Source organism: Sebastes umbrosus, chromosome 12 (assembly GCF_015220745.1).
Source record: "Sebastes umbrosus isolate fSebUmb1 chromosome 12, fSebUmb1.pri, whole genome shotgun sequence".
Lineage (NCBI taxonomy): Eukaryota > Metazoa > Chordata > Actinopteri > Perciformes > Sebastidae > Sebastes > Sebastes umbrosus.
Window position 1 is genome coordinate 31,966,367 of NC_051280.1, and position 20,529 is coordinate 31,986,895.

Below are 20,529 nucleotides of genomic sequence, written 5' to 3' on the forward strand. Positions count from 1 at the left end.
GGTCACATTTTTGACACTACACACACAAATTCCACACCATATGTTCATCAGAGAGTCCTTACTCGTCTCCTCAGAAATCTCAGCGATAAGAGTCACGTTTTTTGTCAGAGAAGCACTTTTATGACAAGTATGTCTCTGGCTAACTTCAGCACACTGGTCTTGACCTCACTGCTTTTTTCCCAGATTGAGTCGGCTGCCATGACGACAATAGAAGCATCAGAAATGGATGGATGGACCTAAGAACAGGTGACATTACCAGTTAGTCAGATACAGAGGAAAGTTAGTTTAATGGCGATTATACTGGCCCACCAAACTGATCTCAAAGTAATTAATTGCAAAGTACTCAAAACATGAAACTACTTCTGTTGATTCTGTCTTGTGTAAAATAAAGGAAAAAGTGTGTATGAATGCAACTTCAGACCAAATATGTAATCATTTATTGTTAAAATCATCCTTTCAATACATAACACAGCTAATGCAGATTAAAAAACAAACAAACAAACAAGATACCAATATTGCGTCAAATATCCACCGTTAGTCGGATGGTTTGCGTAGAGAAAAATACAACAAGATTTTTTTAATCTTGAGAGAATCACCATGTGGTCATCATTCAGGAGAAAAAAAAAATAGAAGGCAAAGACTTACAGTATAAAATGTACAGCCACGTGATTATAATATATATATACTGTATATATATATAACATTGCACATTATACCAGAAAAAAAAGAAACCACACATGGAAAACAAAATACACAATATACAACAAGGCACTGTGGAAGAAAAACCTGCACACGCGTCTTTGGATGGATCTGCCGCCCGCGGAGCTCCGGTGAAATGTTGTAGGAATGTTACACTGTGAACTGTCCAACTGAGCAAGTCATCCCAACTCAAATCTGAGTGATCGCATCGACATCCATCTTCCAATAATGTCCAATCATTGCAGTCTGTGTTACTTAAAGGGGCATTGCGTAATGTTTTAAAGCCAAACAATAACTCTGCTACAATCTGGAGGGTACGAATTTCTTCGAAGATCTTGCAGGTGCGGTGAAGCAATTATGTACAAAAGAAAAGCGGAACAGAAGAATGAGTACTTTTATCTTAGTGTGCAGGGTTTTCTTTTTTTGTCTGTTACTATTTTGCAAGAAAAAACAATCTCCAAACATTAAAAAAATCCCTAAAATATTAAAGTATGTACAGTATATATATCCCAGTTAGAAGGTGATAGGTGACTGCACACCCCTGTTTAGTTAAAGGGGATGTTTGTGTCACTGCAATTCAACAATAACGATAACAACAAGTCCTTTTAGTGGCGATAAAGTACATTTTCTATACAATTAATTTAGAAACTGTTTATGGACTAAATAAGCAGACAGGAATGTTAGATTTGAGTGAATCCGGGAAATTAGATGATGTACTTTATCACTTTTTTTTTTACAAAAATCACATAAAAATCTATGCAGCAAAATAATTTGCAGCATTGCCAACAATAGTCTAATAAAACCAGAGATATTAAAAAGTATATATTCTTCTGTATAAATATAGTATGACAAACTCAAAACCCAGCCCTATTTACACCTGAGATTAACATCTCTTTGCAGCCATATCGGTTTGACGCTTTAAATTTTGCTAAGAAGTAATCAAACTACTGTTTCGTGGTAGTGTTGATTTGAGGAGCAAATGTGATAAAATTGATGCACCGATATTAAGAAATTAACAAGATTTGTCACGAGAACAAATTTGAGCTTGAATGACTTGTGTAGCTGGACAGATTCTGCAGTGTAAAAGTACATTGGTAAGTTAAAGGGAACATGGGAGCACCTTCCAGATTCTGGTTACACAGGAACAAGAGTGGCATCGATGAGACAAAAGTCTGATTTTTGAGTTCAGTTCGTCCTGCTTTAGTCTTAAAGGGATTTGTACGGGTGTTTTGAAGAGGGGTTGTGTGAAGTACTAATCCATAGCAGTAGATGACGGTCGGTTATGCCACCAGTTTGGAGAAACAGACAGGAGCACCGGCACCGGAGCAAAGTAATACAGTTTTTATTACGACTTTTTTTCTCGTAAAGTTCTGACTTTATTCTCCTAATATAACGACTTCTTTTCTCGTAATGTTACGACTTTTTTCTCGTAAACTTATGACTTTATTCTGTAAATCTCAGATGTTTTTTACCTCAATGTGGCCCTAATACTCCGTAGTACATTGTCTCTTTGGCCCTCACTGCATTAGATTTATATACTATATACTTAGACTCTAAACTGTGTTACCTTCATCACAATGATCAAATGTTTTGCGGCTCCAGACAGATTTTTTTTTTTCCGCCTAAAATGGCTCTTTTGATAGTAAAGGTTGACCCCTGACTTAAACGGATATTAATTGATTTTTTTTTTTAAGATAAGAATTTCTTCAGGTGTCTAAAATATGTTTTTCTGCCGTCCCCATATCTGCTCTGGTGTCTGTTTCTGGACGCTGTTGGCGTGCCGACCGTCATCTACTGTTGGTAATATACACTCACTATGGAGAAGTACCTCATACAACCCCACTTCAAAACACCCAAACTATCCCTTTAAACAGGCACTTGTGTGTGACCTCAGCAGTCATCAGCAAATCAATCCAAACAATGAGTCCCAAACTTGAAATGCTTCAGACGAGTACAGTTGCATATTATTTACAGTGAACAGATCATCCTAGAGAAGGTTTGTATAGAAGGTCAAGTCCCAGAGTGTTTCAAAGCAGAGGAAAAGGCTTTAACTATTTTCTTTATCTTCTCTGCTTTTTTTTTTTTTTTTTTTGCTTTTTACATTCAGACATGTAGACACACCTCTCTCAAAACTCACACTCACACACACCGAAACAGTCATACGAAAAAAAAACCTCAGTAACAAATAGCCCCATCCTGCAACAACAACAACAACAGTCCTTGTAGTGTCACAGCACATTAGCATCAAGAAGAAATTAACCGATTTATTCCAAAACAAGACACATCCGCACCTCCAGAGTAAACTCTGACTGAATGGGTTAAACCTTTCAGCTGGTTTTCTTTGGTCTGAGAAACTGTGGAGAAGTTGAACTTGTTGTTGTATTTGGCTGTTTCAGGAGCCCAGTAGGAGGAGAAATTGTTGTATCTTTTTTGTTATTGTCTAATCACTTTGACTTTAATGCGGTTTTATGTTGATATTTGACTAATATACGTTGATACACTTCTGTGTTTTGCTCTTAAACACAACATTGTGTTGTCTTAGTCCAGTGGTTTCTCAAACTATGGTACACGTACCACTGGTGGTACGTTAGCGGTTAGCAGCCGGTGGGCAGCACAGTCCTGACTGGCTAAATACCGGAGATACAAACGTTAACGGAGGTGCCATTGAGTTATTGTTATTAGGCGTTCAAAGGCAAATTATAACGTTATCATGATGTGTTCAATGTAGTTTTGGGTGAGAAACTTGAATAAATCCAGTTGTCTGAAGGAGGTGTGTTCACATCAATATAAAATAGATCATAGAGAGTTGAATTATGACCTAAGATCTAAGCAGCTTGCCAAGATTTTTTTTAATCAAAGCAAATAGTTAAATAATCATAATCATTTTGAATTGTGTGTTTTTATGCAAACATCCACTATAGATAACAATAACAAAGTACAGTACAGTACTGTGTACAGTACCCTCCCTGCCCTGAAAAATAGGTATTTTTTGACCTTCAGTGCATGTTTTTATATGTTGGCATGCTGGGGAATTCTCTGTTTTGTTAAGTTTTGTTAACGGAAACATTATTACCCAAAACAGTCAGTCCTGTACGGTTAAAAAACTCCTGCATATAATGTAATTTTCTTAATAATGATATGCTTGTTTGGTCCCCCGGCAACAATCTGGGTTTCTCATGTGTCTTAGACCGTCTTTTACATGCACATTTTAAGAGATAACAGATTGTTTCACTGTAAAAACTTTGATAATACTGAGGATGTCATCCTGTTCATAAAACCTTAGATTCAAGGTTCTTGTAGGAGGCAAATTAATGAAACTGTAATTTACTTACAATTAAGGACATTGAGGTTGATTTATCAAGCAGGGCTCCTGGTTTTCGTCAGTGTAAAGTTACACGACTCAAGTAGTTGCTTTGTTGGATTTTCTGAAAACTTGTGTTTGATTATGGGCGTCATCCCTCGACCTTCTCAGCACTGGAACCTGCTTACAATCAGATGTCTTATCATCATGATAATCTCTAGAGGTTTAGCTGGTTTCTAGTCTGTCACGGTTATCAAATTGTTCTGTGTGTGAACTTTAGCAGAGCGAAGCCTTGTGGACTCCAATAACAGCTTTATCCTACCTGCTTGAAACAACTGCTGACTGTGTTTCTTTTATAAGTTGTGATCTATCAGGTGTGGATGTTTCATGTTTTGGAATGAAACCAGTCAAAATAATTAACATTAAGAGCATCGTGGTTCGTCTCCAGCATTCACAGAGTCAGTCTGACGTGTCAAATGTACGAGCTGCCTCTCTCTCCAGAGCGCCGAGGACGGGCGTCCACACGACGGCCAAGCCTGACCCTCCGCGGCACTTCAGGCATGTGGCCATAAAGTCAAAGGTTAATAGGGGCGGAGTTCACCAGGCACTACACTGGCTGCCGTGGCTGCTGACGGACTGACAGTTGCTGTAGCGCTTCTTGACGATCATGCTGATGTAGGCCTTCATCAGCTTGGCGATGTCCATGACCTGCAGAGGAAGAGGAAGAGGAAGCGTTTATACAGTTCATGATGTTTCAAGATCAAAGGTTGGTGTTTCATTTCATCGTCTGCATGCTCTCCTAAATCTGTGAGATGAACTTTGACATGTGAATATGAGGCGTTGGCTAATTGTAAAATGATTTGATTTATTTCAAAAGTTTGTGTTGTCGTACGAACCATTTGCGTTTCAAAGACAATCTCTCGGCCCTCGATGGTGATCTTGTAGGCGTTGGCCAGCGGAGCTCCGAAGGAGAGGATCTGTTCATACGGGAAAACCTCCAGAGGCCACGGCTCCCCTCGCTTGTACACCGATATGGCCTCCCGGCTCACGCCCAGCCAAAGCTCGGAGGGGAACGCTCCGTCCCGACACTAAACAACGAGCAGAAACAAGCAGGTATGATGGTCAGATTCACATTTTGATTTTAAATGTTGGAACATGAAATCATTACCCAGTTTGCTTTTAAATACGTATTTCCTTTAATTCTCCGCAATTTAAAAAAAAAAATAAATTCCAATAATTCCCAACAATAATCGTCATTTCTTTCAGATGTAAAATGTTTGCCGGTATTCCAACACAAATATTATTATTAATACAGTCTGTTGGAGTTTTGGAGTTTGAAATGTCTATTATTTGTTTTAAAATTATATAAATAAATAATAAAATAAAGTGAAGAATTAAAAAATAATTTCATAAAATTTGACAGAATGTAACAAAATATTCAAACAAGGGACCCAACAAGCGAGCAGACTGACATTTAAAATATGATTCTTTTATTAAAGGTCCCATATTGTAAAAAGTTTTTTTTATTATAAAGCAGGTTGAAGTGATATATAAATACTGTGAAAGTATCAAAATGCTCAATCCATAGAGAAATACAAACAGCCCGTATTCAGAAACTGTGCATTTGAAACAAGCCGTTAGGATTTCTGTCCATTTGTGATGTCACAAATATACAATATTTAGACCATTTTACATTTTTAAATGTAAACATTCTAAATGTGGCCCAGTTTATTGTCCTGGTTGCAGTGTATGTGAATGACATCAACTGACAGGAAGTAAACATGGACACTTGCTGTTGCCTAGCAACGCAGTTCCGTTGCATTCCGTTGAAATGTGCTAAAACGGAGCGTTTTAGACGGAGCGTGAATACAGGTATATTCAGACAGACAGTATGAGAAAAATAAAGTTGTTTTTTTTAACATTACAGCATGTAAACATGTTTTAGTTAAAATACAAGAATGAAACTGAAAATTAGCCCAATATGGGACCTTTAAACATTAATCCCGTCCTCACCTCCACGTTGAACAGAGTGGATCCGTATCCCTGCCACTCCTTCGCCACCGTCATGTACTTGACCATGGCCTGTTCCTGGTTCATCCCCTGCAGCTTCTTCCACTTGTCCATCACGCTGGTTCTCACCGCCGCCGCCTCCTCCCTCATCCACGCCTCCAGGCTGTTCTCTTCCTCCAGCTTCTGCCGACTCAGCGAGCCGCTCCTGAAGCTCCGCCTCAGCGTTCCCTCCAGGAAGCTCGAGCGTTTCCTCTCCGACGACGACGTCCCCCCAGAGCGGTCGGCCACCGAGCCGGCGCCCGGGGCGAACGTCTTGGCCGAGTTCTGCACCCGGGCCCGCAACCGCACCATGGGGAACACCTGGGACATTTCGGGGACGCTGGCCTGGGAGCCTTGATCTCCCTGGAGGTACTGGAGTCTCAGGGCAGCCATGAACTGAAGAGTCTCCTCAGGGCCCGGGTACTGACCACGGATGACGGCTTCGTGGGCCTTTGGACAGCACACGGAGAACATGTAAGATAGTGACAGCTTCCAGAACAACTGCCTCAGTAAGTAAGCTTCTGTTTCTAGTTATATATCTGTCAAAGCCGGCATTCTGAAACTATAATAGGCCCACATGAAATATAACAACTCCCAAGATACCTGATTTACCTGATGAGCAATACTGGTACTAATACTACCAACTGTAGGTTTATGTACAATACCCGAAACACATGTTTTTCAGTGCCTTGCTTTGAGGAAAGAATATTAAAGAAGCTCAAACGCACCAGTGTTTTTAATCAACACAAAGCTGCTTTATTAGAACATTAGCTGGTTCTCACCGGACACATATAAATAAATATGTGTCCGGAATAAATACCCACCCCTGCTCAATACAAACTCGTGATAATGTTTTGGTTGAAACAAAAAAAATATTTTGAAAAAAAAAGTTAAATAAAATATATTCTAAATAATTTTTATTATTTTTTTATATATTTATATAAATATATATAATATATATATATAATATATAATGTATATATATATATACTATATTTATAGTATATATATAATATATATAAATATCATATATATATATATATATTATGTATTATATATATATTATATATATATAATACATAATATATATCATGTATCATATATATATATAATATATATATTATTGACTAATTGCTGAATCTGTAATAGAAATTTGATAAATTATATAATATATAATATATAAATTATATTATATATATATATTTATATATATAATATATATATTTATATATAATATATATATTATATATAATTTATCAAATTTCTATTACAGATTCAGCAATTAGTCAATAAATCAGTTAGTCGACAGAAAATTAAAGTCATGTAATGTTCATAAAAAATGTATATCTTTGTGATTTGAACTCAAGGTCGAACAAAATAAGGAATACGGAACCTTCTGCTTTAGGAAACTGTGATTGTGATTTAAAGACCAAATAATTGAGTAAGTAATCAGCAGATTAATCAATAATGAAAATACCTGTTAGCTGAAACTCAGATTAGATATTAAACTTGGACGGATCATCTGTCAGTCTGACGGCTCGGCACTAAAGAAAAATGCTGGTTTGGTTTACGTCTTACTTGTTCAAACATGAAGGCGAACTCCACGCTGTCTTTGGGAACGTTGTCCGTGTCCAAGAAGCAGTAGAGCTTGAAGTAAAACTTCCAGCCAGTGTTGTGTTCGTCTGGGCTGGCTGAAAGCCTGGAGACCAGAGAGAGAGAGAGAGAGAGAGAGAGAGAGAGAGAGAGAGAGAGAGAGAGAGAGTTCATAAGCATTTGTCTGCTTCAGACACAAACGCGTACACTGACAAACGCGCACAGACGACACCGCAACGCTTACTTTTCAAACTTGGCGAGCACGTCGGCTACCACCATGCGGCTCTCGATGGCTTTCTCTGTGGTGTCGTTGTGTTCAAACAGAGCGAACATGTTCCTGCTGTCCTCCATGGCCAGGCCTCGGATCAGCTTCTCCACCACCTGACACACACAGATACAATCAACCAACACTATCTTTAGAGCCGCTGCCTAATAATCCACAACTACATGTTCTAACATGAGCAGATCAGATGAATAATGGTATATATATTTAGGAAGAAAAGAAACGGGAGAGACTTTAGGAAGAGGAAAGTTAAATTAAACTTAAATGGAAAGTGTTGCATGAAAGAAGAAGAGGGAGGTATTAGTGGGGGATCGGTAATGTCTGGAAATGTTTAATATTGTTGCCGCACCTCTCCGGCTGTCGTGTGTGAGTTGATGGTGATTTTGCAGGAGCCTCCTCCGTGGCAGTGGACGGTGGTGCTCATGTCCTGCCGGGCCACGATGGAGCGGATCTCCTCCTGCGACGGGACGTTCTCCCTGGCTCGAGTCTTCCTCAGGGAGTTGAGGGCGAAGGCAGCGTAACGATCCATCTCCGAGCCGGGGAGGAGCTCTCGAGTCCTGCGGAGAGAGAGAGAGCGGTTCGGATTGGTCAGTGTGAGTGAGAGTCTGTAGATTGATCTATAGAGAAAAGTTCCTCCCCAAAAACCAGACCCAACCTGTCTCCATCCATCTGTTAACATGCCCATACCTCTTCAGGTGGAACTTGAGGTATCTGAGGACGCTCCTGGTCGGGATGAAGGTGCAGGACATGCAGGCCAGGATCTTCCAGCTGCAGAGGTTCCCGGGGCTGGCGGGCTGCGGCGGCCGCACCGTCTGCTTGATCAGCTGGCAGTAGAGCTCGTCCCGCAGCGGTCTGAGCTCCTGGCCGGTCTGCAGGACGCCCTGGATGATGGGCACCGGGTCGGCCACGCCCTCCAGGTGCTGCAGAGAGCTGAACACTTTGAGGGCTTCGTCCTGCAGGGTCGAGTAGCTCCTGTTTCTCAGAGCTGAGCGGGGCGGAGGGGAAGAGGTTAATGATGTGATGGATGGTATGTAATGTCACAGGCGCAGTTTGCGTTGGTTCAAAGGGCTCACTGAACCCCCTAGAAATACATCTATATTTCTTTATAATAACATAGAGCTGTTTCTTTGTTTGTCTGAGTGACTCACCAGTGATGTGGATGTCTCCGTAGGGCAGTGGCAGCAGCGGCGAGTGCAGCGGGTGGTGGCTGTAGCGGAGGATGGGGTTCCTCTTGTAGATCTGCTCCACCACCTCCGAGTTCAGACAGTTCTCCTGCAGAGAGCAGAGGAGCCAGACGTCAATACGACGCTCTGCTGATTATCTGTGGCTTTACTGCCTCACGTCGGTCTGACATTGGACTCTCGTGCAGCAGGTGTCATTGTAATAGTGTAAGTCAGTGAGACCTGAATTATGATTGCTGTAAGCATAGACATACAGTATATGCATAGACGCCGCATTGACTCCTGGATCGCACGTCAACGTGGGCGCCATATTGGACAGGGCAAGACTGGCCTGTTTTATATTCAAACGTTTATGATCGTATATATATACGTATATATGTTTATGGCTGTAAGTGTTTACTGTGTTCTGCCCATTCGCCCTCTTTTAGCTTCTGTTGGGAACTACAAAGACATGGACGGAGCTTCCACACACGTCTCCGTCGGCTTTACGGTTAAAAACAGTTTCCTACCTTGATGTCCTGGAGGAGCTGCTGGGTCGGCGTGTCGATGGGAGCTTTGGTGTCGATGACGTTCTGGATGGAGTTGGCCCAACGCGTGGCCTCATTCAGCAGCTTACAGTAGAGTCGGTACGAGTGTTTACGGCCATACACGATCACGTTCCAGTAGCCTGTCAAAAAGGATGACGACAAGAAGAGCCCAAAGAAGTGTTACGTTAAACGACATGGCAAAGGTACAGTTGTTTCTGTCTGTGAGAAAGAGATTTAAGTCAAGTGCTATTTTCTTTTCTTACCGGTGTCTTTGAAGACCTTTTCATCCGGTTGAACCACCGAGCAGAGGCTGTTCAGCACCAGCGTTCCCAGCTTCAGGGCGTTGCGTTCTGAGCTCTTGTAGTAGTCCAGGGAATTGTGGGTAAGCAGGAACCAGCGCTTCTTCAGCTTCAGTGAGGCTTTCGTACTGTTCCTCAACTCTTTGTGCAACCAGCCTGGTGGAATTAAAGGAATCAGACATCACAAAAGGTGAAAGCAGCAAGTGAAAGCACTTAATTACAGTTCAACCTGTCAATTGTTTCCCAAAATGTTGAATGGGGAAGTTATTATGTGTTGTTGCTCTGCTGCTGTAAATCTGATCTATTTGTGTTCTGCTTCAATGCATTCTAGGATGGACTCCTGCACTCGAGGCCCCTCAAAAGGCATGAAGAGTGAAGGGACGTCGACTCACCTCGGATGATGAACTCCTGGCCATCGACGCGGGTGTCTCCTTTGGAGCGCTGCAGCAGAGTGATCCAGTGGTGCATTTCCTCCGGCGTGTCAGCGTTGCAGTGCAGCACGCGGTTCGCCGTGATCATGACGAAGGAGTTCGGCCTGTGACGGTTCAGAAATGCGGTTAATGGTCATAAAAAGAAGATAGAAAAACAAGTATAACTTTTTATGACATACTGTACTATGAATTTTCATGACATTTTTTCAACATACTATATTATGTTTTGTTTTGACTTTTTTCGACAGACTATATTATGACTTTCTTAGAAATATTAAGCTATAACTATATGATTTTTTTTCGACTTATTAACTTATGACTTAGTTTTTTATTTTTCACAACATACTATACCACAACATTTTTATTACGTTTTTTGGCACATTTACTATGACTTTTTGAAAAAAATTTCGACATACTATAATGTGAATTTTTTGGGACTTTTTTCGACATACTATGACATTTTATGACCTAATATACTATGGCCTTTTATTACTTTTTCGATGAACTATACTGTGAATTTGAACTCTTTTTGAAATACCATACTATGATTTTTTTGATAAAATATATTATGACTTTTTTCAACATTGAAAAAAGTCATAATATATTTTATGACGTTTTTATTAGCTTATATTGTATATTGGTAACATTTCTTATTTTATTTTAACATTTTTAACTTTTCTATTGTTATTTTTTCTGCTTATTTTCACAAACAAACCAAAGCAAATTCCTAATGTATACCTGATACACCTGTCAATAAACAAGATTCTGATTCTGATTCTGATTATTTCATGCAACATACTGTACTATGAATTTTTACGACATATCATGTTATGAATGTTTAATCACTTTTTCAACATGCTTTTTTCATGAAATTTTTAAAATTGACTTTTTTCATGAAATTTTTCAACATACTATACTTTGACTTTTTTCATGACATTTTTCAACATACTATACTTTGACTTTTTTCATGAAATTTTTAAAATTGACTTTTTTCATGAAATTACTCAATATACTATACTTTGACTTTTTTTCATGAAATTTTTCAACATACTATACTTTGACTTTTTTCATGAAATTTTTCAATATACTATACTTTGACTTTTTTCATGAAATTTTTAAAATTGACTTTTTTCATGAAATTTCTCAATATACTATACTTTGACTTTTTTTCATGAAATTTTTAAAATTGACTTCTTTTCATGAAATTTCTCAATATACTATACTTTGACTTTTGTCATGACATTTTTCAAAATACATACTGACTTTTTTTCATGACATTTTTAAAATTGACTTTTTTTCATGAAATTTCTCAACATACTATACTTTGACTTTTTTTCATGAAATTTTTAAAATTGACTTTTTTCATGAAATTTTTAAAATTGACTTCTTTTCATGAAATTTCTCAATATACTATACTTTGACTTTTTTTCATGAATTTTTTAAAATTGACTTTTTTCATGAAATTTCTAAACATACTATACTTTGACTTTTTTCCTGAAATTTTTCAACATACTATACTTTGACTTTTTTCATGAAATTTTTAAAATTGACTTCTTTTCATGAAATTTCTCAATATACTATACTTTGACTTTTTTCATGACATTTTTCAAAATACATACTGACTTTTTTTCATGACATTTTTAAAATTGACTTTTTTCATGAAATTTCTCAACATACTATACTTTGACTTTTTTTCATGAAATTTTTCAACATACTATACTTTGACTTTTTTCATGAAATTTTTAAAATTGACTTTTTTCATGAAATTTCTCAATATACTATACTTTGACTTTTTTTCATGAAATTTTTAAAATTGACTTTTTTCATGAAATTTTTAAAATTGACTTCTTTTCATGAAATTTCTCAATATACTATACTTTGACTTTTGTCATGACATTTTTCAAAATACATACTGACTTTTTTTCATGACATTTTTAAAATTGACTTTTTTTCATGAAATTTTTCAACATACCATACTGACTTTTTTTCATGAATTTTTTAAAATTGACTTTTTTCATGAAATTTCTCAACATACTATACTTTGACTTTTTTCATGAAATTTTTCAACATACCATACTGACTTTTTTTCATGAAATTTTTCAAATTGACTTTTTTTCATGAATTTTTTAAAATTGACTTCTTTTCATGAAATTTCTCAACATACTATACTTTGACTTTTTTCATGAAATTTTTCAAATTGACTTTTTTTCATGAAATTTTTCAAATTGACTTCTTTTCATGAAATTTCTCAATATACTATACTTTGACTTTTTTTCTTGAAATTTTTCAACATACTATACTTTGACTTTTTTTCCTGAAATTTTTCAAATTTACTTTTTTTCCTGAAATTTTTCGACATACTATACTATGACTTTTTTTCCTGAAATTTTTCAAATTTACTTATTTTCCTGAAATTTTTCAAATTTACTTTTTTTCCTGAAATTTTTCAAATTTACTTTTTTTCATGAAATTATTAAAATTTACTTCTTTCATGAAATTTATCAGTATACTATACTTTGACTTTTTTTCCTGAAATTTTTCAACATACTATACTTTGACTTTTTTTCCTGAAATTTTTCAAATTTACTTTTTTTCCTGAAAGTTTTAAAATTGACGTTTTTCATGAAATTTTTAAAATTGACTTCTTTTCATGAAATTTCTCAATATACTATACTTTGACTTTTTTTCATGACATTTTTAAAATTGACTTTTTTTCATGAAATTTTTCAAATTTACTTTTTTTCATGAATTTTTTAAAATTGACTTTTTTCATGAAATTTCTCAACATACTATACTTTGACTTTTTTCATGAAATTTTTCAACATACCATACTGACTTTTTTTCATGAAATTTTTCAAATTGACTTTTTTTCATGAAATTTTTCAAATTGACTTCTTTTCATGAAATTTCTCAATATACTATACTTTGACTTTTTTTCATGAAATTTTTCAACATACTATACTTTGACTTTTTTCCTGAAATTTTTCAAATTTACTTTTTTTCATGAAATTATTAAAATTTACTTCTTTTCATGAAATTTCTCAGTATACTATACTTTGACTTTTTTTCCTGAAATTTTTCAAATTGACTTTTTTTTCCTGAAATTTTTAAAATTTACTTTTTTTCTGAAATTTTTCAACATTGACTTTTTTTCATGAAATTTTTAAAATTGACTTCTTTTCATGAAATTTCTCAATATACTATACTTTGACTTTTTTTCTTGAAATTTTTCAACATACTATACTTTGACTTTTTTTCCTGAAATTTTTCAAATTTACTTTTTTTCCTGAAATTTTTCGACATACTATACTATGACTTTTTTTCCTGAAATTTTTCAAATTTACTTATTTTCCTGAAATTTTTCAAATTTACTTTTTTTCCTGAAATTTTTCAAATTTACTTTTTTTCATGAAATTATTAAAATTTACTTCTTTTCATGAAATTTCTCAGTATACTATACTTTGACTTTTTTTCCTGAAATTTTTCAACATACTATACTTTGACTTTTTTTCCTGAAATTTTTCAAATTTACTTTTTTTCCTGAAAGTTTTAAAATTGACGTTTTTCATGAAATTTTTAAAATTGACTTCTTTTCATGAAATTTCTCAATATACTATACTTTGACTTTTTTTCATGACATTTTTAAAATTGACTTTTTTTCATGAAATTTTTCAAATTTACTTTTTTTCATGAATTTTTTAAAATTGACTTTTTTCATGAAATTTCTCAACATACTATACTTTGACTTTTTTCATGAAATTTTTCAACATACCATACTGACTTTTTTTCATGAAATTTTTCAAATTGACTTTTTTCATGAAATTTTTCAAATTGACTTCTTTTCATGAAATTTCTCAATATACTATACTTTGACTTTTTTTCATGAAATTTTTCAACATACTATACTTTGACTTTTTTTCCTGAAATTTTTCAAATTTACTTTTTTTCATGAAATTATTAAAATTTACTTCTTTTCATGAAATTTCTCAGTATACTATACTTTGACTTTTTTTCCTGAAATTTTTCAAATTGACTTTTTTTTCCTGAAATTTTTAAAATTTACTTTTTTTCTGAAATTTTTCAACATTGACTTTTTTTCATGAAATTTTTAAAATTGACTTCTTTTCATGAAATTTCTCAATATACTATACTTTGACTTTTTTTCATGACATTTTTAAAATTGATGTTTTTCATGACATTTTTAAAATTGACTTCTTTTCATGAAATTTTTCAAATTGACTTCTTTTCATGAAATTTCTCAATATACTATACTTTGACTTTTTTTCCTGAAATTTTTCAACATACTATACTTTGACTTTTTTTCCTGAAATTTTTCAAATTTACTTTTTTTCCTGAAATTTTTCAAATTTACTTTTTTTCCTGAAATTTTTCGACATACTATACTTTGACTTTTTTTCATGAAATTTTTCAACACATACTATGACTTTTTTTCATGAATTTTTTAAAATTGACTTTTTTCATGAAATTTCTCAACATACTATACTTTGACTTTTTTTCATGAAATTTTTCAAATTGACTTTTTTTCATGAAATTTTTTAAATTGACTTCTTTTCATGAAATTTCTCAATATACTATACTTTGACTTTTTTTCCTGAAATTTTTCAACATACTATACTTCGACTTTTTTTCCTGAAATTTTTCAAATTGACTTTTTTCATGAAATTTTTAAAATTGACTTCTTTTCATGACATTTTTCAAAATACATACTATGACTTTTTTTCATGACATTTTTCAAAATACATACTATGACTTTTTTTCATGACATTTTTAAAATTGACGTTTTTCATGACATTTTTAAAATTGACTTTTTTTCCTGAAATTTTTCGACATACTATACTATGACTTTTTTTCCTGAAATTTTTCAAATTTACTTTTTTTCCTGAAATTTTTCAAATTTACTTTTTTCATGAAATTATTAAAATTTACTTCTTTTCATGAAATTTCTCAGTATACTATACTTTGACTTTTTTTCCTGAAATTTTTCAAATTTACTTTTTTTCATGAATTTTTTAAAATTTACTTTTTTCATGAAATTTCTCAACATACTATACTTTGACTTTTTTTCATGAAATTTTTCAAATTTACTTTTTTTCATGAATTTTTTAAAATTTACTTTTTTCATGAAATTTTTCAACATACTATACGTTGACTTTTTTTCATGAAATTTTTCAAATTGACTTTTTTTCATGAAATTTTTCAAATTTACTTTTTTTCCTGAAATTTTTCAAATTTACTTTTTTTCCTGAAATTATTAAAATTTACTTCTTTTCATGAAATTTCTCAGTATACTATACTTTGACTTTTTTTCCTGAAATTTTTCAAATTGACTTTTTTTTCCTGAAATTTTTAAAATTTACTTTTTTTCTGAAATTTTTCAACATTGACTTTTTTTCATGAAATGTTTCGACATATTATACTTTGACTTTTTTTATGAAATTTTTTCTACATACTACACTAATATTTTTTTTCATGACATCTTTCGACATATTAAACTATGAGGTTTTTTTTCCAAGAAAATGTTTGACATACTATACTATGACTTTTTTCATGAAATTTTTCAACATACCATACTGACTTTTTTTCATGAAATTTTTCAAATTTACTTTTTTTCATGAAATTTTTCAAATTGACTTCTTTTCATGAAATTTCTCAATATACTATACTTTGACTTTTTTTCCTGAAATTTTTCAACATACTATACTTTGACTTTTTTTCCTGAAATTTTTCTAATTTACTTTTTTTCCTGAAATTTTTCAAATTTACTTTTTTTCATGAAATTTTTAAAATTGACTTCTTTTCATGAAATTTCTCAATATACTATACTTTGACTTTTTTTCATGACATTTTTCAAAATACATACTATGACTTTTTTTCATGACATTTTTAAAATTGACTTTTTTTCATGAAATTTCTCAACATACTATACTTTGACTTTTTTTCATGAAATTTCTCAACATACTATACTTTGACTTTTTTTCATGAAATTTTTAAAATTGACTTTTTTCATGAAATTTCTCAACATACTATACTTTGACTTTTTTTCATGAATTTTTTAAAATTGACTTTTTTCATGAAATTTCTCAACATACTATACTTTGACTTTTTTTCATGAAATTTTTCAACATACTATACTTTGACTTTTTTTCATGAAATTTTTCAAATTTACTTTTTTTCATGAATTTTTTAAAATTGACTTTTTTCATGAAATTTCTCAACATACTATACTTTGACTTTTTTCATGAAATTTTTCAAATTTACTTTTTTTCCTGAAATTTTTCGACATACTATACTATGACTTTTTTTCCTGAAATTTTTCAAATTTACTTTTTTTCCTGAAATTTTTCAAATTTACTTTTTTTCCTGAAATTTTTCAAATTTACTTTTTTTCATGAAATTATTAAAATTTACTTCTTTTCATGAAATTTCTCAGTATACTATACTTTGACTTTTTTTCCTGAAATTTTTCAACATACTATACTTTGACTTTTTTTCCTGAAATTTTTCAAATTTACTTTTTTTCCTGAAATTTTTAAAATTGACGTTTTTCATGAAATTTTTAAAATTGACTTCTTTTCATGAAATTTCTCAATATACTATACTTTGACTTTTTTTCATGACATTTTTAAAACTGACTTTTTTTCATGAAATTTTTCAAATTTACTTTTTTTCATGAATTTTTTAAAATTGACTTCTTTTCATGAAATTTCTCAATATACTATACTTTGACTTTTTTTCATTACATTTTTCAAAATACATACTATGACTTTTTTTCATGACATTTTTAAAATTGATGTTTTTCATGAAATTTTTAAAATTGACTTCTTTTCATGAAATTTCTCAATATACTATACTTTGACTTTTTTTCATGACATTTTTCAACATACTATACTTTGACTTTTTTTCATGAAATTTTTCAACATACTATACTTTGACTTTTTTTCCTGAAATTTTTCAACATACCATACTGACTTTTTTTCATGAAATTTTTCAAATTGACTTTTTTTCATGAAATTATTAAAATTTACTTCTTTTCATGAAATTTCTCAGTATACTATACTTTGACTTTTTTTCCTGAAATTTTTCAACATACTATACTTTGACTTTTTTCCTGAAATTTTTCAAATTGACTTTTTTTTCCTGAAATTTTTAAAATTTACTTTTTTTCTGAAATTTTTCAACATACTATACTATAACTTTTTTTCATGACATTTTTAACATTGACTTTTTTTCATGAAATGTTTCGACATATTATACTTTGACTTTTTTTAATAACATTTTTCAACATACTATACTATTACTTTTTTTCATGACATTTTTAACATTGACTTTTTTTATGAAATTTTTTCTACATACTACACTAATATTTTTTTTCATGACATTTTTCGACATATTAAACTATGAGTTTTTTTTTCCAAGAAAATGTTTGACATACTATACTATGACTTTTTTTCATGACATTTTTTGACATATTATAGAAAGTCATTAAAAAAGTCATAGGATAGTATGTCCAAAAAAGTCCTAATTTGTATGTTAAAGAAAGTAATTAGAAATGTCATAGTATAGTATGTCGAAAAAGTCATAAAAAAGTCATGTCTTTAAAAAGTAATTATATTTCAAAGAAAGACATTAAAATGTCAGTATATTATGTAAAATAAAAATTAGTGTACTATGTCAAAAAATCTTACAAAAAAGTCATAGTATAATAGGTAATAAAAAGTCATGGCATCTCATGTCGAAAAAGTCATAAAAAGTCCTAGTATTATATCGAAAAAATGTAATGAAAAAGTCATAGTATAGTATGAAAATTGAGTAATTGCAGCAGATATCAGTTACAGGAAGCCATAGAAGAAAACCTACATGAGCTTTTGCAACTATGAGGGATATTAAACCGAAAGCAGCATCAGAATGCTTTTATCTAACAGGCACTTTCCGGTTCCTTCACTTTGCTATAGTATGTGAAACAGTGTAAGTGTGTGAAGCAGTGCAAGTTTGCACAAAGAAAAGCCAGAGACGTGTTTGATGCAGGCCCTCACCTCTCTGGATTATCTGACGCACAAACCGAATCGATCATTCCCACATCCAACGTGCCCTGAAGAGACGGAGGGAGAGAGGACGGTTCAGTGACAGTGCTCAGGGTTTGGATAATGAGTTTGACCTTCTTCTGCTCCATGGAAACCAATTATTTCTCTCTCTCTCTCTCTCTCTCTCTCTCTCTGTCTCTCACACGCACAGGGATAAAAGCAAGTGTATTTCAAAGGTGGCACAACAAAGACAATGGAAATTGGTAGAATAGACATAAACAGACGCACATAATCTTAAATCAAAGAAAAGATACATCCACATGAGTTGAGATGCACTTATTAATAAGTGTAATTGTTTTAACTAAAACCTTTGTGATTATACTGAACCTGAAACTAGTCTGAGGATATTAACACAAACAGTCAGTGTTTTGGAGATTTTTCTATACCATTATAATGCGGTATCTATCCTTTTAATATCTCTGGGTGCAAATCAATGATCAGGACTGCTTTATGGCAATGTTTTGTTTACAGGGGTTTTGTATCAATGTGAGGCTTGAATCACACAACAAAGGACTGGACTTCATAATGCAGTAAACAGAGTGCCCTCCTAATCAGTAAACACAATATGAAACTCACCAATATAAGACAACTCTAGGGCTGTACCGAATAGTCCGAAGCTTCGAAGCTTCATTTATAATGTTGACATTCTAATGCAGCTTTTTTTTGCATGTCTATTCATTATGTTTAAACACGGTATTTCTGCACAGTTGCGGATAAAGATCAGGATAATATTATTAGTATTATACTAGGTGTAGGATTAGATTCCAGTGGTGGTTGCTCAGGATTGTTCACGACTTGTGTGATCCAAACATTTCCAATAACTCCAGAGCGTTCCAAAGTCAAAATGTATTGAAAAAAGACAAATGTAATCATATCCCAAAATTCACATGTTTTTTATCCAACAGAAAATTCTGCTTCAATCCATATTTGTTGGCGTTTAGCCTTTAAAAAACAACATTTTCACTGCAGAAAACAGCTCGTTTCTCCTATTTATTTTGCATGGCTATTCATTCTGTTTAAACCCGGTATTTCTGCACAGTCGCAGATAAAGATCAGGCTAATATTATTAGTATTAATTCGTATTATACTAGTTGTAGGTTTAGATTCCAGTGGTGGTCGCTCAGGATTGTTTACGACTTGTGTGATCCAAACATTTCCAATAACTCCAGAACGTTCCAAAAGTAAAAATGTATTGAAAAAAGACACATGTAATCATATCCCAAAATTCACATGTTTTTTATCCAACGGAACATTCTGCTTCAATCCATATTTGTTGGTGTTTAGCCTTTAAAAAACAACATTTTCACTGCAGAAAACGGCTCCCATTTGCCCAATCCGCCATTTACATAGCAACAAGCCAAGTGCAGGTGCACCTGGCTTTTAAAGGGAATGGGAGATGACACTCTGATTGGTTTATTTCATGTTACGTCCAAAACACACCTATGATTAATTAAGAGACTAAATACAACCCCTTTGCCCCTTGCGCCTTACTTTGAGCACAGACTATGTGTCGTATCCCGTAGTTGTTAAGACATCATTTGACAGTGTAACCAATATTAAGAAGTAGTTTTCTCTCTAAAAACTTCCAGCTCAGCATACAGTATTACAACTCCATTTCCCACAGTGCTTTGCTTCCCCCACACAGTACTCACCACTGCATTCTGGGGGTTGGCTTGCTCATCGTGCATCTCTCTGATCTCCTGTTCTGTAGAGCCGTGGACCTGACTCAGCACGCTGAACCACTGGCTGTAACCATGGAAACAACATCATCATCAGCATCAGTCACAAGTTTACATGCAAAATTATTTTGTATTTTAAGTCTGATTTACTTTTGTTTATATCGACAGGTGTGTACGTTTCAACGATTCTCTGTCACACATGTTAAACACATTGAAATTAACACAACGAGAGGAAACTTTAAATCTCTTTTTTTCAGATAACTTTTGTCCAATAGAAAAGGTATTAATGCACACCTATTACTGTCTATGTGTGTCAATATAAGTAAGGAATAATGTACAGCTAGCAGGTCATTGTAGTGAAATAAACCCAGACAGGGCGACAGGT

At 33.2% G+C, this 20,529-nt stretch overlaps 1 protein-coding gene across 2 annotated transcripts in view; it reads right to left on the reverse strand.

The window, feature by feature from the left end:
* Positions 1–2,757: 2,757 nt before the first annotated feature.
* Positions 2,758–20,529, reverse strand: part of myo10 (myosin X) — a 134,243-nt gene continuing 116,471 nt past the window's right edge. For both annotated transcript variants that reach the window (XM_037787266.1, XM_037787267.1), the window contains exons 29-41: positions 20,118–20,211; positions 18,418–18,473; positions 10,325–10,467; positions 9,897–10,088; positions 9,616–9,773; positions 9,074–9,197; positions 8,613–8,910; positions 8,275–8,482; positions 7,887–8,023; positions 7,628–7,748; positions 6,014–6,499; positions 4,897–5,088; positions 2,758–4,708 (exon numbers count right to left, since the gene is read on the reverse strand). In XM_037787266.1, the coding sequence (XP_037643194.1) occupies positions 4,598–4,708; positions 4,897–5,088; positions 6,014–6,499; positions 7,628–7,748; positions 7,887–8,023; positions 8,275–8,482; positions 8,613–8,910; positions 9,074–9,197; positions 9,616–9,773; positions 9,897–10,088; positions 10,325–10,467; positions 18,418–18,473; positions 20,118–20,211 (2,320 nt within the window). In that variant the 3' untranslated portion in view covers positions 2,758–4,597. The remainder of the gene's footprint in view (positions 4,709–4,896; positions 5,089–6,013; positions 6,500–7,627; positions 7,749–7,886; positions 8,024–8,274; positions 8,483–8,612; positions 8,911–9,073; positions 9,198–9,615; positions 9,774–9,896; positions 10,089–10,324; positions 10,468–18,417; positions 18,474–20,117; positions 20,212–20,529) is intronic.